At 43.4% G+C, this 16,145-nt stretch overlaps 1 protein-coding gene across 1 annotated transcript in view; it reads left to right on the forward strand.

The window, feature by feature from the left end:
* Positions 1-2,462: 2,462 nt before the first annotated feature.
* LOC126124767 (troponin C, isoallergen Bla g 6.0301) overlaps positions 2,463-16,145 on the forward strand; it is a 155,571-nt gene continuing 141,888 nt past the window's right edge. The window contains exon 1 of the mRNA XM_049915113.1: positions 2,463-2,633. Coding sequence (XP_049771070.1) covers positions 2,631-2,633 — 3 coding nt within the window. The 5' untranslated portion in view covers positions 2,463-2,630. The remainder of the gene's footprint in view (positions 2,634-16,145) is intronic.

Below are 16,145 nucleotides of genomic sequence, written 5' to 3' on the forward strand. Positions count from 1 at the left end.
CCACACTCAGGACTGCATACGACCGAGGCACACAGGGCCAACACCCGGCATCATGGTGTGGGGAGCGATCTCCTACACTGGCCGTACACCACTGGTGATCGTCGAGGGGACACTGAATAGTGCACGGAACATCCAAACCGTCATCGAACCCATCGTTCTACCATTCCTAGACCGGCAAGGGAACTTGCTGTTCCAACAGGACAATGCACGTCCGCATGTATCCCGTGCCACCCAACGTGCTCTAGAAGGTGTAAGTCAACTACCCTGGCCAGCAAGATCTCCGGATCTGTCCCCCATTGAGCATGTTTGGGACTGGATGAAGCGTCGTCTCACGCGGTCTGCACGTCCAGCACGAACGCTGGTCCAACTGAGGCGCCAGGTGGAAATGGCATGGCAAGTCGTTCCACAGGACTACATCCAGCATCTCTACGATCGTCTCCATGGGAGAATAGCAGCCTGCATTGCTGCGAAAGGTGGATATACACTGTACTAGTGCCGACATTGTGCATGCTCTGTTGCCTGTGTCTATGTGCCTGTGGTTCTGTCAGTGTGATCATGTGATGTATCTGACCCCAGGAATGTGTCAATAAAGTTTCCCCTTCCTGGGACAATGAATTCACGGTGTTCTTATTTCAATTTCCATGAGTGTATTTCGAGGGTGCTTTTCTGCTTGTAATTTTAAATATGTTTTTGAAAAAGCTTTTAGGAATAAAATTCACATTTGTTAAAGATAATTTCATTTTGCATCAGTTACTTCCTGGCAACTATTTCAACGCTCACCTAGTGTGATTAAATGTGTTAATGTTCTTGATGAATCGCTAGTAAATAAAGTAAATTCTTTAAGAAAAGATTTTGAAAGTAAATTCACGGTTCAGTCCCGACGTTTTTAAAGTCCAGACAACCGTCATCATTTGCAGTAACTTAGGAGTAATTATTGTCTTTCAATAAAAGTGTTATTTCCTTTCGCGTCAGTGCATATTTCTTTCACTTATTTTCTGTACTATACTGTAGCACTTCTTTCTACGTGTGGCGCAAGTTTCATGGTAGTTCCAGGTAATTCAAATATTATTACTTTCGTCCTTAAGTTTTCTACACGAGTGTAGTAGTAACTCCAATTATTTTTCCCTGTGTATGAAATTCTCGTAATCAAAACTGTCTGCGTTATTCATGTTTCAAAGTCTGTCCAATGATATGATGTTGTAGTTGTCATTTTGCTTATATCGTTTGTCCCATGTTCACCACATCAAGCCGCATGCTAGTATAAAAAATTCCTCTCTATCTACATCTACGTGATTACTCTGCTATTCACAATAAAGGCCTGGCAGAGGGTTCAATGAACCACCTTCAAACTGTCTCTACCGTTCCACGCTCGAACGGCGCGCGGGAAAAACGAGCACTTAAATTTTTCTGTGCTAACCCTGATTTCTCTTATTTTATCGTGATCATCATTTCTCCCTAAATAGCTGGGTGCAAACAGAAAGATTTCGCAATCGGAGGAAAAAACCGTTGATTGAAATTTCATGACAAGATCCCGTCGCAACGGAGATCGCCTCTGTTTTAATGATTGCCACTCCAATTCACGTATCATGTCTGTGACACTATCTCCCATATTTCGCGATAATGCAAAACGAGTTACCCTTCTTTGTATTTTTTCGATGTCATCCGTCAGTCCCACCTGATGCGGATCCCACACCGCGCAGCAATACTCCAGAATAGGGCGGACAAGTGTGGTGTAAGTAGTCTCTTTAGTAGACCTGTTGCACCTTCTAAATGTTCTGCCAATGAATCGCAGTCTTTGGTTTGCTCTACCCACAATATTATCTATGTGATCGTTCCAATTTAGGTTATTTGTAATTGTAATCCGTAAGTGTTTAGTTGAATTTACAGCCTTCAAATTTGTGTGACTTAGCGCGTAATCGAAATTTAGCGGATTTCTTTTAGTACTCATGTGAACAGCTTCACACTTTTCTTTATTCAGGGTCAATTGCGATTTTTACGAGATCAAACGAAATATAATTCAGTGTATAAAGAGCGCCCGGAGACAACGTGTCTCTTATACCGAAATAGTCAGAGAACATCGCTGAACAACTTCCAAAATATTGTTGCTAGAGATCGAGTTCACCTTGTACACTCTAGAGGCAGGCTAAAAGGGGTCACTGCAACATCAAAAGGATATACGTACAAAACTGCTTTAACAGCCAGCCAACGCACTCAGATCATTACAGGAAACAAGATGTAAAGTTGTGGAATAATACGCCGTTAAATTCAGGAAACTTGCTACAGCTTTACAGCCCGAAAACGTCTGAAAAGCACAGACGCTGCCAACCCAGTTGTGGAACGGCAGCGGTCGTAGACCTTCGGATGCGGGGGGCCCGCTTTGATGGCTCTAGAATTGGAGAAACTGTGGGGAGCAACGAGTGTAAGGGAAGGTCTCCGAGGAGCTGTCGGTGGCGTGACGGCGGCTAAAGTTAGTCCGCGGGCGCAAGCGGCTGCACGCGCCGGCCGCGTATACCGGGGGCGGCGGGGGCGGCGGCGGCAGTGCGTCTCCAGACAGCGCCTCAGCTCACACCGCCGCCACAGGGCCCCACTCGCCAGCGCCGCCGCCACACTCAACCCTCAACGCGGACGCCATGGTGAGTCTCAGCGCGGCGCGCTGTCCAAATCCACTTGCTGTTGTATTCGGTCCGTTACGCTGGACCTTTCATGATGAATACAGCGACTACAAACGGCTGTAGCTGTTTAATACATAGAGGCACACTGATATGGTTCACAGAGAATATACACTTTCAGACCATCAGATCGGTAGTATCACGACGCTGCGTTCTCATCTTGGCCGCCTAGATCTACAGATTTGAGATCTTAAGCTTTCCCGACGATTTAACTGTTCGTATTGCTCTGTGGGTGTCCATCCGGGTGGAGTCATGTACGAAACACGATACTTCGACAGAGCAACTTGCCGTCATCTTCAGGTGATAACTTTAAAATGAGCATCTTTTATACATCGTCCGATGAAGCAAAGACGGCCACTCTACAGGTATCACCTGAGGACGACGGCAAGGTACGCTGCCGAAATATAGCATTTCGTAAATGAGTGCACCCAACTGGACACCTGAGATGGATTTCTCTTAACGCGACTATAGCAAAGATCTTGTGAACGTGTTCCTCTACCAAAACTGTCACAAGACGGAGAATGCACATGTCGCGTTTCCAATACGTTCGCGTCGGTAACTGTACATATATTTCACGTGTGCGGCATGAAATAAAATATAGCTTAGATGTTCGTTTGACCAAGATGAGTGACATAGGAAAAGTACAAATTATGTAAAAAAAATTGCAATTTCTTTTGCATTATCTGTAACTGCTATCGATGTATTGCTATTAGTTTAATAGTTGTAGCCGTCTGTGACCGATACAGAATTTCACCGACAAACTTTCGAGTGGTTGTTCGAGGATACCTTCTGGGAATACTAGAATAAAGGACCCACAGTCTCCAGCTGCGTTGTCGATGTCCACTTGCTGTTGTATTCAATCCGTTATACAGCACCGTTCAAAATGAATAAAGCGATTACAAACGGCTATAACTTTTTAATGCGTTGCGATACATCGATATGATTTACAGAGTATGTTTACTCCTCAACCGTGTTCTGCTCTTGGCAGCACCGGATTTGTGATCTATTTCGCGAACAAATCAATTGTTTCTGTCGTCCTTGCCCTCGCGTGACCAGTAGTACGCAGTCGTTTACGAAACGTCGTCATCTTCAGGTAACAGCTGTAAAATGAGCGTCTTTGGTACATAGCCCAATGTAGCAAAGACAATCATTGCGCAGGTATCACCTGAAGATGATGGCAAGGTGCGCTGTCGAAATATCGTGTTTCGTAAACGATTTCACCCGGTCGGACACCCGAGAGCATTAAAAAACCCATGGATTTCTTTTAGTGGGACTATAGCAAAGCTCTTGTGAATCTGCTTCCTTTTCTGAAAACAATTCAAGGATTCAGATCGCTCATTTCTAACTCGCTCGCGTCGATGATCCACATATACTTCGGAATGTATGTTGGAAGTGAATTATAGCTTAGGTGTTGCCCATGTGCCCAAGAGAGGTGATATCTAAAACTTACAATTATCTAAAATAACTTTTGAACTCTCTTTTACATGCTCTGTAATTCTTACCGACGTATTGCTATTCATTAAATAGCTACAGTCGTTTGTAGTCGAGACAGAGGCGCTGACGGAACTCCACCTGCAGAGATTGTTTAGGGACGCCTTCTGTATATTTTGGTATCTCCAGTGGCTCATTACAGATTTAGTGCATTTCCTTTGGTTTCTTATCCTAGTTAGCTTCGTATCTCTATTGCACTGAAAATGGTGCACTACAGTGCACTTGTTGACCATATGCGCTGCGTGTCCTGTTTCCATTCGCTCAAGGTATTAGTCCTCACCTGGATGTGACTATGCTTCGGTCGGCGTATCCTGAGTTTTCATCGTGATTTTGACGAGGAAGTGCTGAACCACTGTACAACAAGTGGGAAACTCTCATGAAAGTATTCACATTGCGATGAGTTTTCCTTAGACACCACTGTACTTGTTTGCAGTAACATCCCCGCTTGTTTCCGGTAACAGCCAGAGGAGGCAAAGTGCAGTAATATCTTGGTCGGGTAGTACCGGCTGTTGACAACAGTAGTGTCCTCCTTATCCCTATGACCTCAATTTTTCATTCAGTACTACTCAATGGTGACGATGGTTTTGTTTACCGGCAGTATTATTTGTGCGTTTTCAGTGATACGTAGCATTCCTATCGATAGATTTGCTGATGAAGCGTTGGCCAATGTGAACCTCGTGTACAGGTTCACTGAATGCAATGGAAAAGCCACACGAAGGCGCTGTGCTGAGCTGTTTCCGCAACGACGGCAACCACATTGCAGTAGTTTTGCATCTGTACGTAGGCGCCAACGTGAAACTGGATGCTTCGGGTTAGAATGGAAGATCCTGGCTGTGTGAATTATGTCAGTAACAAACCGAATAAATCATAATTACATTATTACTCTGTAACGTGCTGCCAGAGACCGTGAGTCCCCTATATCAAAATATTCAGAGAGTATCCCTGAAAAAACTTTTGAAAGTTTGTCGGTGAAGTTCTGGTCGATGCGGTATTCAATTTCAATTGCTCCATGCGTTCGTGAGTCAGTGGAGAATGTGTGGTCTCGTGCATATATTATCTCTCAGCCACATAGAAACAAATCTCCAGAAACTTGAAGATTTTGGAGACATAGTGTGTCCGCCCCGTTCTTCATTCAATCAGTACTACTGTACTGCTGCACCAAGATCGCCGTTGTCTGGATGTTCTTATGTTGTGCTAGGGCTTCGTCGTCGTTGGAGCAGTGGACTAGAAGGATTGTGGTCTTGTCTCATTTACGATCCGGATATTAATCTCAAGTGATTTGGATAAACGACATTGACCGTAAATCAGGATGCCGCGCTGGGATTTGAGCATAATTTTTAATGAATACGAATCTAGTGTTTTAATCCGTTCGCCACTTCATTTGATACAGTTTGTACAATATTTTGTGCGAAAACGAGTTCTGACTACACGAAATGCTAAATCAGTTTTTACGTCTGCACTGTACACGAGCAAAAATTTGGAGAGTAGGAATTTTGGAGTCGAAGAAACTGTAAGCACCTCAAGTGAGAGTGAACAAAAGGGTGTCTAAAGTTATATGGACAAATGTAGAAAGATGTGAGTGTTATAAAGAATAAGCTGGGAAGGAAGTCTACGAAAAAATTTTAGCAGAAGAGAAACAGGTCTGTCGGGCCTTTGTTAAGACACTAAGTAACAGTTAATCTGGCACTGATCGTAGAGGAGAAAAGAAGCAGGTACAGATAGGGCCTGGAAAATTGTGAAACAGACTACCTTAGCTGCTGCAGAGATGAAGATACTGACACAAGTGAGAAAGAGATGGAAGGCAGCAGCAGGTAACTTGAAAGATTAATGACTACAGTTTGAGAAATGAGAGATTGTTTTCTCTCTTTGGCCACACTGCCTAGGGGAAGTGGATAATAGTCTTTTCAGAGCCCGCAAGCCTACTGATTGACGAAGAGCGTGCTTCTTCTGCTCTTCACTCCATTATTATCTCGGTGACAAATAAAACGTGGACGGACGTATAAGAGTAGTCACGTAATGGGCTAAGTGTCTTTCACTTGCTCTGTGTATAATGAAAACTCCTGAAGATGCTGCCTCACTGCTCATCTCTGACCTGTCGACTAAGGAAGGGCGGTTAGGGGTTTTAGCGTCCCGTCGACGACGAGGTCATTAGGGTCGTGGCACAAGCTCGGAATGCCATTCTGAATTCATAGAACCAAGGATAGTAAACACAAAATTCCCACGACGACTTTTGTTAGTCAGTTATATGTTTTTTTTTTTTTTTAATTAGACGATGTAAACAAACGTCGTGCCATAACAAGGTAGCATCGACAGTCGCGGCACGCCGGAGATCGAACCCCTGCCCCTGAGCAGCTCGGCTCCTGCGCAATCGCCCGTCTGCGCGTGCGAAGCCGCTGTTATTTTCGGGGCGAAACTCTACACTGCGCTTAAACTGTTCTCCATTAACTTTTTTTCTCTGCTGTGAGATAATCAGTAGTCGGTGAAGTTTACAGCAGTTTATTTTTGAACGGCCGTGCCTCAGAGATAGGACGCGCAGCGCCAATGCGACTTCGCCCTCTTTCACCCGCTAACCAGTTTTATTTCGACTGTAATTGCTTCGTTCTCGTTTCGCGATCTCACTTCCCACGCAGAAGAGCGAACTATTGGCCAAAAAAGTATATGATTTATCACGTGTGAAACCTTGTCCGGACTGCTTTATACTGCAGGAGGCAGTTAAATTGTAATAATACTACCTTATTTACAATAAAACGTCACAGTGTCATCCAATCATCATATTTCTGGTACGTTTAGAAATGAATACTAAGTGTCGCAAGCATTGGTGACACGTCGTCGACACTGTGTGACCTTAAGTGCCTTTTTTGTAGGAATAATGAAAGGTAGCTGGAAAGGAAATGAGTTAAATTTTCTGCCCAGAGATTCTAATTTAACTTTACTCTGCTGTCCCCAGATATGCAAATTCCATTCCTCGCTATTTCTTATTACAGATAACGTCGCCTTACCCTGTCTTTATTCTGATGAGTTAGTAATTTGTATCTAATGGTTTATAAGCCCAAACGAATAGTAAACGGTCATGAAAGCACACTTGACCTCTTAGCAATAAATAATCCTGAGCTAATATCTAGCTTCAAAATAGATACAGGGACTAGTGAAGACAGGGCTGTCGTAGCGAGATTGAATATTGTGACCCCTAAATCCTACAAAAAATAAACGAAAAACATACTTATTCAAAAAAGCAGATAAAAATTCACTTGACGCCTTCCTGAGAGACAATCTCCATCTTTCCAAATTAACAATATACGTGTAGACCAGACGTGACTTGAATTCAAAGAACTAGTATCGGCAGCATTTGAGAGTTTTATTCCAAATAAATTAACAAACGACGGAGCCGATCCTTCTAGATATATAAAACGGATCAGAACACTGTTGCAGAAACAACGAAAAAAAAACATGCCAAATTTAAACGGACGCAAAATCTCCAAGATTGGCAATCTTCTACAAAAGTTCGAAATTTAGCGCGGACTTCAATGGAAGATGCTTATAATAATTTCCATAACGAAATTTTGTCGCGAAGCCTAGCAGAAAATCCGAAGAGATTCTGGTCGTACACGAAATATGCTAGTGGCAAGAAACAATCAATGCCTTCTCTGGGCGATGAAAATACTATAGACGACAGTGCTGCCAAAGCAGAGTTACTAAACACAACCGTCCGAAATTTCTTCACCAAGGAAGACGACGTAAATATTCCAGAATTCGAATCAAGAACAGCTGCCAGCACGAGTAACGTAGAAGTAGATACCCTCGGAGTAGTGAAGCAAATTAAATCACATAACAAAAGCAAGTCTTCCGATCCAGGCTGTATACCAGTTAGGTTCCTTCCCGAGTGTGCTGATACAATAGCTCCATACTTAACGATCATATACAACCGTTCGCTCGACGAAAGATCTGTACCCAAAGCCTGGGAAGTTGCACAGGTCACACCAATATTAGAGAGAGGTAGTAGGAGTAATCCACTAAAGTGCAGGCCCGTATCATTAACGTCGATACGCAGCAGGATTTTGGAACATGTGTTGTGTTCGAACATTATGAATTACTAAGAAGAGAACGGTCTATTGACACACAGTCAATACGGATTTAGAAAACATTGTTCTTGTGAAACACAACTAGCTCATTACTCGCATGAAGTGTTGCGTGCTATTGACAAGGGATTTCAGATACATTCCGTATTTCTGGATTACCAGAAGGCTTTTGACACTGTACCACACAAGCGGCTTGTAGTGAGATTGCGTGCTTATGGAATATCGTCTCAGCTATGTGGCTGGATTCGTGATTTCCTGTCAGAAGGGTCACAGTTCGTAGTAACTGACGGAAAGTCATCGAGTAAAACAGAAATGATTTCTGGCGTTCACCCAGGTAGTGTTATAGGCCCTCTGCTGTTCCTCACCTATATAAACGATTTACGTGACAGTCTGAGGTTGTCTGCAGATGATGCTGTCGTTTATCGACCAATAGAGTCATCTGAAGATAAAAACAAATTACAAACCGATTTAGAAAAGATATCTGTATGGTGCAAAAATAAGCAAGTAATCCTAAATAATGAAAAGTCTGAGGTCATCCAGATGAGTGCTAAAAGGAATTCGTTAAACTTCGGTTGCAGATAAATCAGTGAAATCTAAAGGCCGTAAATTCAACTAAATACCTAGGAATTACAATTACGAACAACTCAAGCTGGGAGGAACACATAGAAAGTGTTTTGGCGAAGCTAACCAAAGACTGCGTTTTATTGGCAGGACACTTAGAAAACGTATCATATCTACTAAAGAGGCTGCCTACACAACGCTTGTCCGCCCTTTTTTAGAATACTGCTGCGCGGTGTGGGATTCATACCAGACAGGTTCAAAAATGGTTCAAATGGCTCTGAGCACTATGGGACTTAACATCTATGGTCATCAGTCCCCTAGAACTTAGAACTACTGAAATCTAACTAACCTAAGGACATCACACAACACACAGTCATCACGAGGCAGAGAAAATCCCTGACCCCGCCGGGAATCGAACCCGGGAACCCGGGCGCGAGAAGCGAGAACACTACCGCACGACCACCAGACAGGATTGACGGAGTTCAAAGAAGGGCAGCACGTTTTGTGTTATCACGAAATGGGGGAGAGAGTGTCACTGAAATGATACAGGATTTGGGACGGACATCATTAAAACAAAGGCGTTTTTCTTTGCGGCAGAATCTACTCGCGAAATTTCAAAGACCAGTTTTCTCCTCCGAATGCGAAAATATTTTGTTGACGCCGTCCTACATAGGGAGAAATGATCATCATAATAAAATAAGGGAAATCATAGCTCGCACGGAAAGATATAGATGCTCGTTGTTTCCTCGCACTATACGAGACTGGAATAATAGAGAATTGTTGTGAAGGTGGTTCTGTTAACCCTCTTCCAGGCACTTAATTGTGATCTGCAGACTGTCCATGTAGAATAGATGTAGAAATGGTCTCGATTTTGTTTGACTCTAAGAAGTCGTCCGCCGGTCCGTGTGGCTGAGCGGTTCTAGGCGCTTCAGTCTCGAGCCGCGCGACTGCTACGGTCGCAGGTTCGAATCCTGCCTCGGGCATGGATGTGTGTGATGTCCTTAGGTTAGTTAGGTTTAAGTAGTTCTCAGTACTAGGGTACTGATGACTTCAGAAGTTAATTCCCATAGTGCTCAGAGCCATTTGAACCATTTTTAAGAAGTCGTCAAATATTTTGAGGAGAATAATGAACTATTTATTCTATTTAGTATACTCTCCACTTCATAGAACTCTATTTAATGCTGCTTATTAATCTTTATAGATTTCAAAGCGCTGAAGGCTTCATCTTGCGAACGTTGTGACCAACAACATACCGCGCAACGGCAACTATATTATGGCTACCTGACATTGTCAGCAAGAGGGCGATCTATGGCATTTTAAAATGCACTCTGTTTGCTAGAGAAGTTTTATTCGCCCAGACAGCAATAAATACATATACAGAAAACTAGTTTCGGCAATTTAAAATGCCATCTTCAGTATCGTATGTCGTCAGGTGTCAATACAGGCACAGCATGCAATATCGTGTGAACCAGCTGTATTTTACCAGAAACTTTTGTAAATGTTTACATCCCGTATGATTTTGTTATAAGATATATAAAGTTACATTGGTGCGTGAGTTGTTATCAGTCACTGGCACGCCTCAACTAGCCACAGACTTAATGATATATAACGACAGATGCGTGTGCGAATTACACTACCAGCGTGACATATCAGAAATGATTTTCTCCCAACAGTTTCTGTATTTTAAAAAATCGACAAATTCAGTCCATATAAATAAGTTCAAGTTGTGTTTATGTCAGAGGAATGCCCTTGAAAAGGACAGGTGCATACGCAAAGCTGCGAATTAAATGAGTCGTGATTGTCCCATTGAAACGTTTCCTCTTTTTGCTGGGATCAAACACTTCGTGGAGCTCAATTGTTGCAGTTGGTGTAGAACAGGAATAACTTAAAAGTCCTGGTATAACAAAGACTGACGGAGTGGGTAGTAACGCACACATTAATTCGTACCACATGTGATTTTAAGCTTCAAAGTCGTTTATTTCTGTGATGAAGTCATTCTTGGAAAAGACAAGTCACTGTACAACTTTACGAAGTTGGCACAGTGTATGCCTTTAAGAATCGATTACTTAATTGCAAATCAGATCGGCCCAGAGGCCACATCGAAACTTTCAGCATGGATGTTATATAAATTTTCTACACCGATGTGATTGTTAAAAATATAAAATAAAGAAATACAATGAATTTTGACAACTATCAGAACAGTAAATGACACTGTATGGATCGCAAAATAAAATGACATTACATTGTATATGAATTTCGTTACAGATCAGCCTCATTCACAATGAAAATAGGTGCATATGTAAATATAACAATACATATTACATTTCAGTGGATTATTCGTAAAATATCGCATATAATTTCTTCGTATCATTTTTCCTGTTTTTAATAAAAACGTACATCATCTGCATAATGTCAGTCTTTCGAAAATGAGCCTGGCAGACAGGATAATGCTTTGCAATTACATAATAAGACTCATATTTTAATCCGATTCTGTTTTTACTTTCAGATAACATCGTATTTAAAATATATATCAAAGGCAATGATCGTAACTGTATTTTAGCGATTTTAGGAACATAGTACGGTTTCAAACATTCCTACCAATTACAGTGTCTACTTGGAGCAGAAGGAATACTTTGTACAGGTTTATTTCATCATAATAGTTCTAAAAGTATAGTATTACTAACCTTTCCCACATTTGGCTATGCTCAGGATTGTTGTTGACGTGTTATTAGCTTTACTGTTAATTAATGTGTGAAATCATCTGTTTCTAACCAACTCTAAAGAAGCGGAAAGGTCCTAGCGTTTCACCATTAGCCTCTGAATCACTATAAACGTGAACAGAAATGTGACGCGAACAGATTTCTGTTAGTGCTGGACGGCATAATAGCTTATAAGCAGAGTTTCTTTAATATAAACTGACTTTTTCTTGTGCTGTCTATACATACGAACTGATACGAAGCAAGACTGCTCTCTCCCGAGTGCTGTGTTCACATTTCAAGGAGACGAACGCAAAGACACTTTACTCTGAGCGAATCAGGTGCTTACTCATATTCTCAGCGTCTTGTACAGAGCTATCCTGGGTATTGCTTTACCGCCTGATCACCGTATGTTGTCCCTTCAATCTCTGCTCAGCCTTTAACACACTTACCTGAACAGCTCAAGAGATATAAGCATTATCATCAGAGCAACATTCTTTTCGTTCCGTGCCATCACACACTCGCCACCTGTAAATAATTTTCTGTACCAGGAACCTAACTTTAAAATTACCTGCCTCACAATTACAAGGAAATACGTCACATCTATAGCTTCGAAAGAAAACTCATGACGGCTCTCTTAAGCTGCCTTTGACCGTAACGAAGACAAGTGAACGCAGAACGAGAATTCTCTCGGATGTTAACGCTAGGCGCGCGTGAGCAAGCGGCATTCCGTTGTGTTCCGTTCGCGCTCGCATGTGTTCGTTCGTGTTCCTCTGGCTGTAGGTCTTTTAGCGAACAATCAAAGGGATTTCACATCCTCTCTGCTTTGGAGCTAGCTGGACATAAATCTTTCGTCTGCTGTCTTGTCTACTTTTGCTGGTCGGTTGATTGTTGATTGATATGGAGGAACGGACCAAACAGCGAAGCTGTCGGTCCCATCGGATTAGGAAAGGACAGGGATGGAAGTAGACCTTGCCCTTTCAAAGGAACCATCTTGGCATTTGCCTGAAGCGATTTAGGGAAATCAGGATGACCGGACGCGGGTTTGAACCGTTGTCCTCCGAAATGCAAGACCAGTGTGCTAACCACTGCGCCACCTCGCTCGGTGCTTTTGTTGTTGACATTAGTTGGGTGAGAGTTGAAGAAGTACGAAGAGAATGTAATGTTGTTGACAGAAGAATGTATGAGTAAATATCTCACGTGTTTCTGGGACCTAAGAGTTACAAACTACAAATGCCGAAGGACAATAGGTATGATTGGTAGAAAATTGCCGAAGCAATCACAGGGACGTGACATAGCCGATAAATTCATTAGAAGTTTGTATCGTGCAGGAACGGAGGGAATAAGTACAAGTTTTGTAATTATTTTTGTTAATAACTAATTGTACAATAAACTTCCTTGAAAGTAAAGTAAGAATAAGGAGCTACACACATCAACAGAAGTTTTGAAACCCCCCCCCCTTCTTTATTTCTTAATTCAAGGCACAGAAAACAAAAACTGGCTCTTAGACATACGTGAATATTCATTTCCATTGTGTCAAGAGCAACCAAAAAAACAAACATTCGTGTAAAGACAAAATTGTCTGTTTCCCACGGGGAATTTTTCCACAGCACTCATGAGCAACGTCAGTACGTGGTGGAACGTCCCCTTGCCCTGGTGGAAGCTTGAATCTGTCGTGGCATACAACTGACGAGGTCATCGAGCCAACAGCCCTGGTCCAAATTGTCCCACACTTCAATAGCGATTCTGCGTAAGTCGCGCAGACTCAGTGGACGTTGTCGACGGTCAAAGACAGTTGCTTTCAATCGATCCCAGACGTGATCGATTGGGTTCATGTCCGGTGAACAGGCAGGACACTCCATTCTGGTGACCCTAGCATGCTGAAGGAACTTGTTCACGACAACAGCACAATGAGCACTCGAGTTACCATCCATTCGGATGAAATTGACACCAACCTGTACCGTAAGGCAGTGGGATTGCCACCAACAACCACGACAGGTGTACGGTGCCCCCACGTTGTACAACCACAGAACATCACTCCACCATCACCTTGCTGCTTATGTGAGACACAGTGTTGGTATGAATCCGATATTAGCGGATTGTGTCCAGACACGTTTTCTGCGATTAGCAGGGTAGGAATAAATTCGAGTTTGTCAATAAACAGTACCCAACTCCAGTTCCGGAGCGTCCACTGTGCATGATTTGTAGCCCATCTGCAACGGGCTCCATGGTGTCTTGGTGTATGAAGTTGAGCTCGCCATGGCATCCTGTACGTCTCCGAACGTCGAATTCATTTCTCGAGCACTCATTTCACGATTCCTTTCAGTCAAAAATCGTACATATCGATCATCCTGTGTACGTGTCGAACACAGGCGGCCTGTGTGGCGTAAGTCCTAGACACTACCTGTCAAATGGAACCGATTCGACTTCCGCGGCACATCACTTTGACTCCGGTGGACACGGCGAGTAACTATCTCGTTGACTACCCTTCTGCGCCTAACCTTATGATGCGGACCCGTTCAATGTCCACGACTGCTCCTAGTGACATGGTGGACGTTCACTCTATTGTTCCACAGACGTCTCTAAAACGCACCAACTGGTGCCTTGCTTTCAAGTGAAATGCTGCAATCCATTCGAGTATGGCATTCTACCTATCGTTAGCGGTCACGGTATCTGTGTGTTTGTTTACTAACAACGTCAGGGGTGACATTTCGATCGGTGCAGGAATAGTGACAACAGCAACAAATGGTTCAAATAAGTCTAAGCACTGTGGGACTTAGCATCTGAGGTCATCAGTCCCCTAGACGTAGAACTAATTAAACCTAACTAACCTAAGGACATCACACGCATCCGTGCCCGAGGCAGAATACGAACCTGCGACCGTAGCAGCAGCGCGGTTCCGCACTGAAAAGCGTAGAACCGCTCAGTCACAGCGGCCGGCGGACGGGAAATGGAAAGGAAGTCCACTACGGGTAACTCCTCCGAATGAACCCGGGGTTTTGAAGGAGACAGGACACTTCTCGACTTATTGTAGAACAATGGTTCTCAAAATTTTGCTTGTAAGGCTATCCGCGACGCACTTAACCCTTCGTAACGCCTCGCACAGCAGTTTGTTCACAAGAAAATGAGAAAAATATCATTTTTCGATTTTTTTTAATTGGTTACAACAACTCATTGACAAAACAGTCCTGAAGTTTAATAATCCATATCTCGTCCTAAGTGGGATAAAATGTTAAATGCTCAGCATGTTCATCCTGCCATGTCCACTTGACGAACAGACTAAGTATTAGTTTTCGAGCCGGCCGTTGTGGCCGTGCGGTTCTAAGCGTGTCAGTTTGGAACCGCGTGACCGCTACGGTCGCAGGTTCGAATCCTGCCTCGGGCATGGATGTGTGTGATGTCCTTAGGTTAGCTAGGTTTAAGTAGTTCTAAGTTCTAGGGGACTGATGACCTCAGTAGTTAAGTCCCATAGTGCTCAGAGCCATTTGAACTATTAGTTTTCGCGCTAGTTATACGTAGGTTGGAACTTAAACAGTGGCACCTATTTATTCACAACCGATACAAAAGAGATAAATGTTTGCACCTGTTACTGTCCTTCAAAGAAGTCACCAGCGTTGTGTAAAACCCGTTGCCAGCGATGTGGAAAGCGTAGTATACCATTAGCAGAGCCTGTCCTGATGATGGTGCGAATGGAGAGGTCTGCTGCCTGTCCAGTCTCTGTAACAGCTCTGAAGCGAATGCAACGAAGTGGTTCCTTCATCTTCGGAATCAAATCAAAGTCAAACGTACGGTGGATGGTACAGTACTTCCCAGTCCCATCGACCGAACAGAGCAGCCACAGCTTGCGATGTATGCGCCCGCGCATTGTCATAAAAAATGATGGGTGGGTTGCGCAGAATGTATCGCCGCTTCTTTCGCAAAGCTACTCGTTTTTGGAAAATCACCTGCGACCACCATACTCCCCGGACTTAAGTCCTTGTGACTTTGATTTTATTCCGAAGATGAAGGAACCGTTTCGTTGCATTCGCTTCAGCACTCTTCCAGAGATTCGACAAGCAGTAGACCGCTCCATTCGCACCATCAACAGAACAGGCTCTGCTAACGGTATACTACGCCTTCCACAAAGGACATACGTCCAGATTGTCGGCTCATAGTAACCTCTCAAAACTCTGGCATCTCTCTCTCCACATCCACCACTGCCGGCTGTTCACATCCAACTGACCAACGCTACACTAGTGAATATTCCAACAATGAGTCCAACCAGCCATAGACTGCAAGCAGCGCAGTCAGCTATTTTCATACAGAGCACTACGTGGTGTTACCAACATAAAAACCTAAACGGCCTACTTACAAATAGTCCAAAAGCACTCTGTCGTGCAAAAAATATAAAAAAAGAGTTTCATGGTATATGCATACAAAATATTAAAGTGAAAAACTTTGTGGTGTCACCGCCAGACACCACACTTGTTAGGTGGTAGCCTTTAAATCGGCCGCGGTCCGTTAGTATAAGTCGGACCCGCATGTCGCCACTATCAGTGATTGCAGACCGAGCGCCGCCACACGGCAGGTCTAAAGAGACTTCCTAGCACTCGCCCCAGTTGTACAACCGACTTTGCTAGCGATGGTTCACTGACAAAATACGCTCTCAGTTG

Source organism: Schistocerca cancellata, unplaced genomic scaffold, assembly GCF_023864275.1.
Source record: "Schistocerca cancellata isolate TAMUIC-IGC-003103 unplaced genomic scaffold, iqSchCanc2.1 HiC_scaffold_426, whole genome shotgun sequence".
In the NCBI taxonomy this organism is placed as follows: domain Eukaryota; kingdom Metazoa; phylum Arthropoda; class Insecta; order Orthoptera; family Acrididae; genus Schistocerca; species Schistocerca cancellata.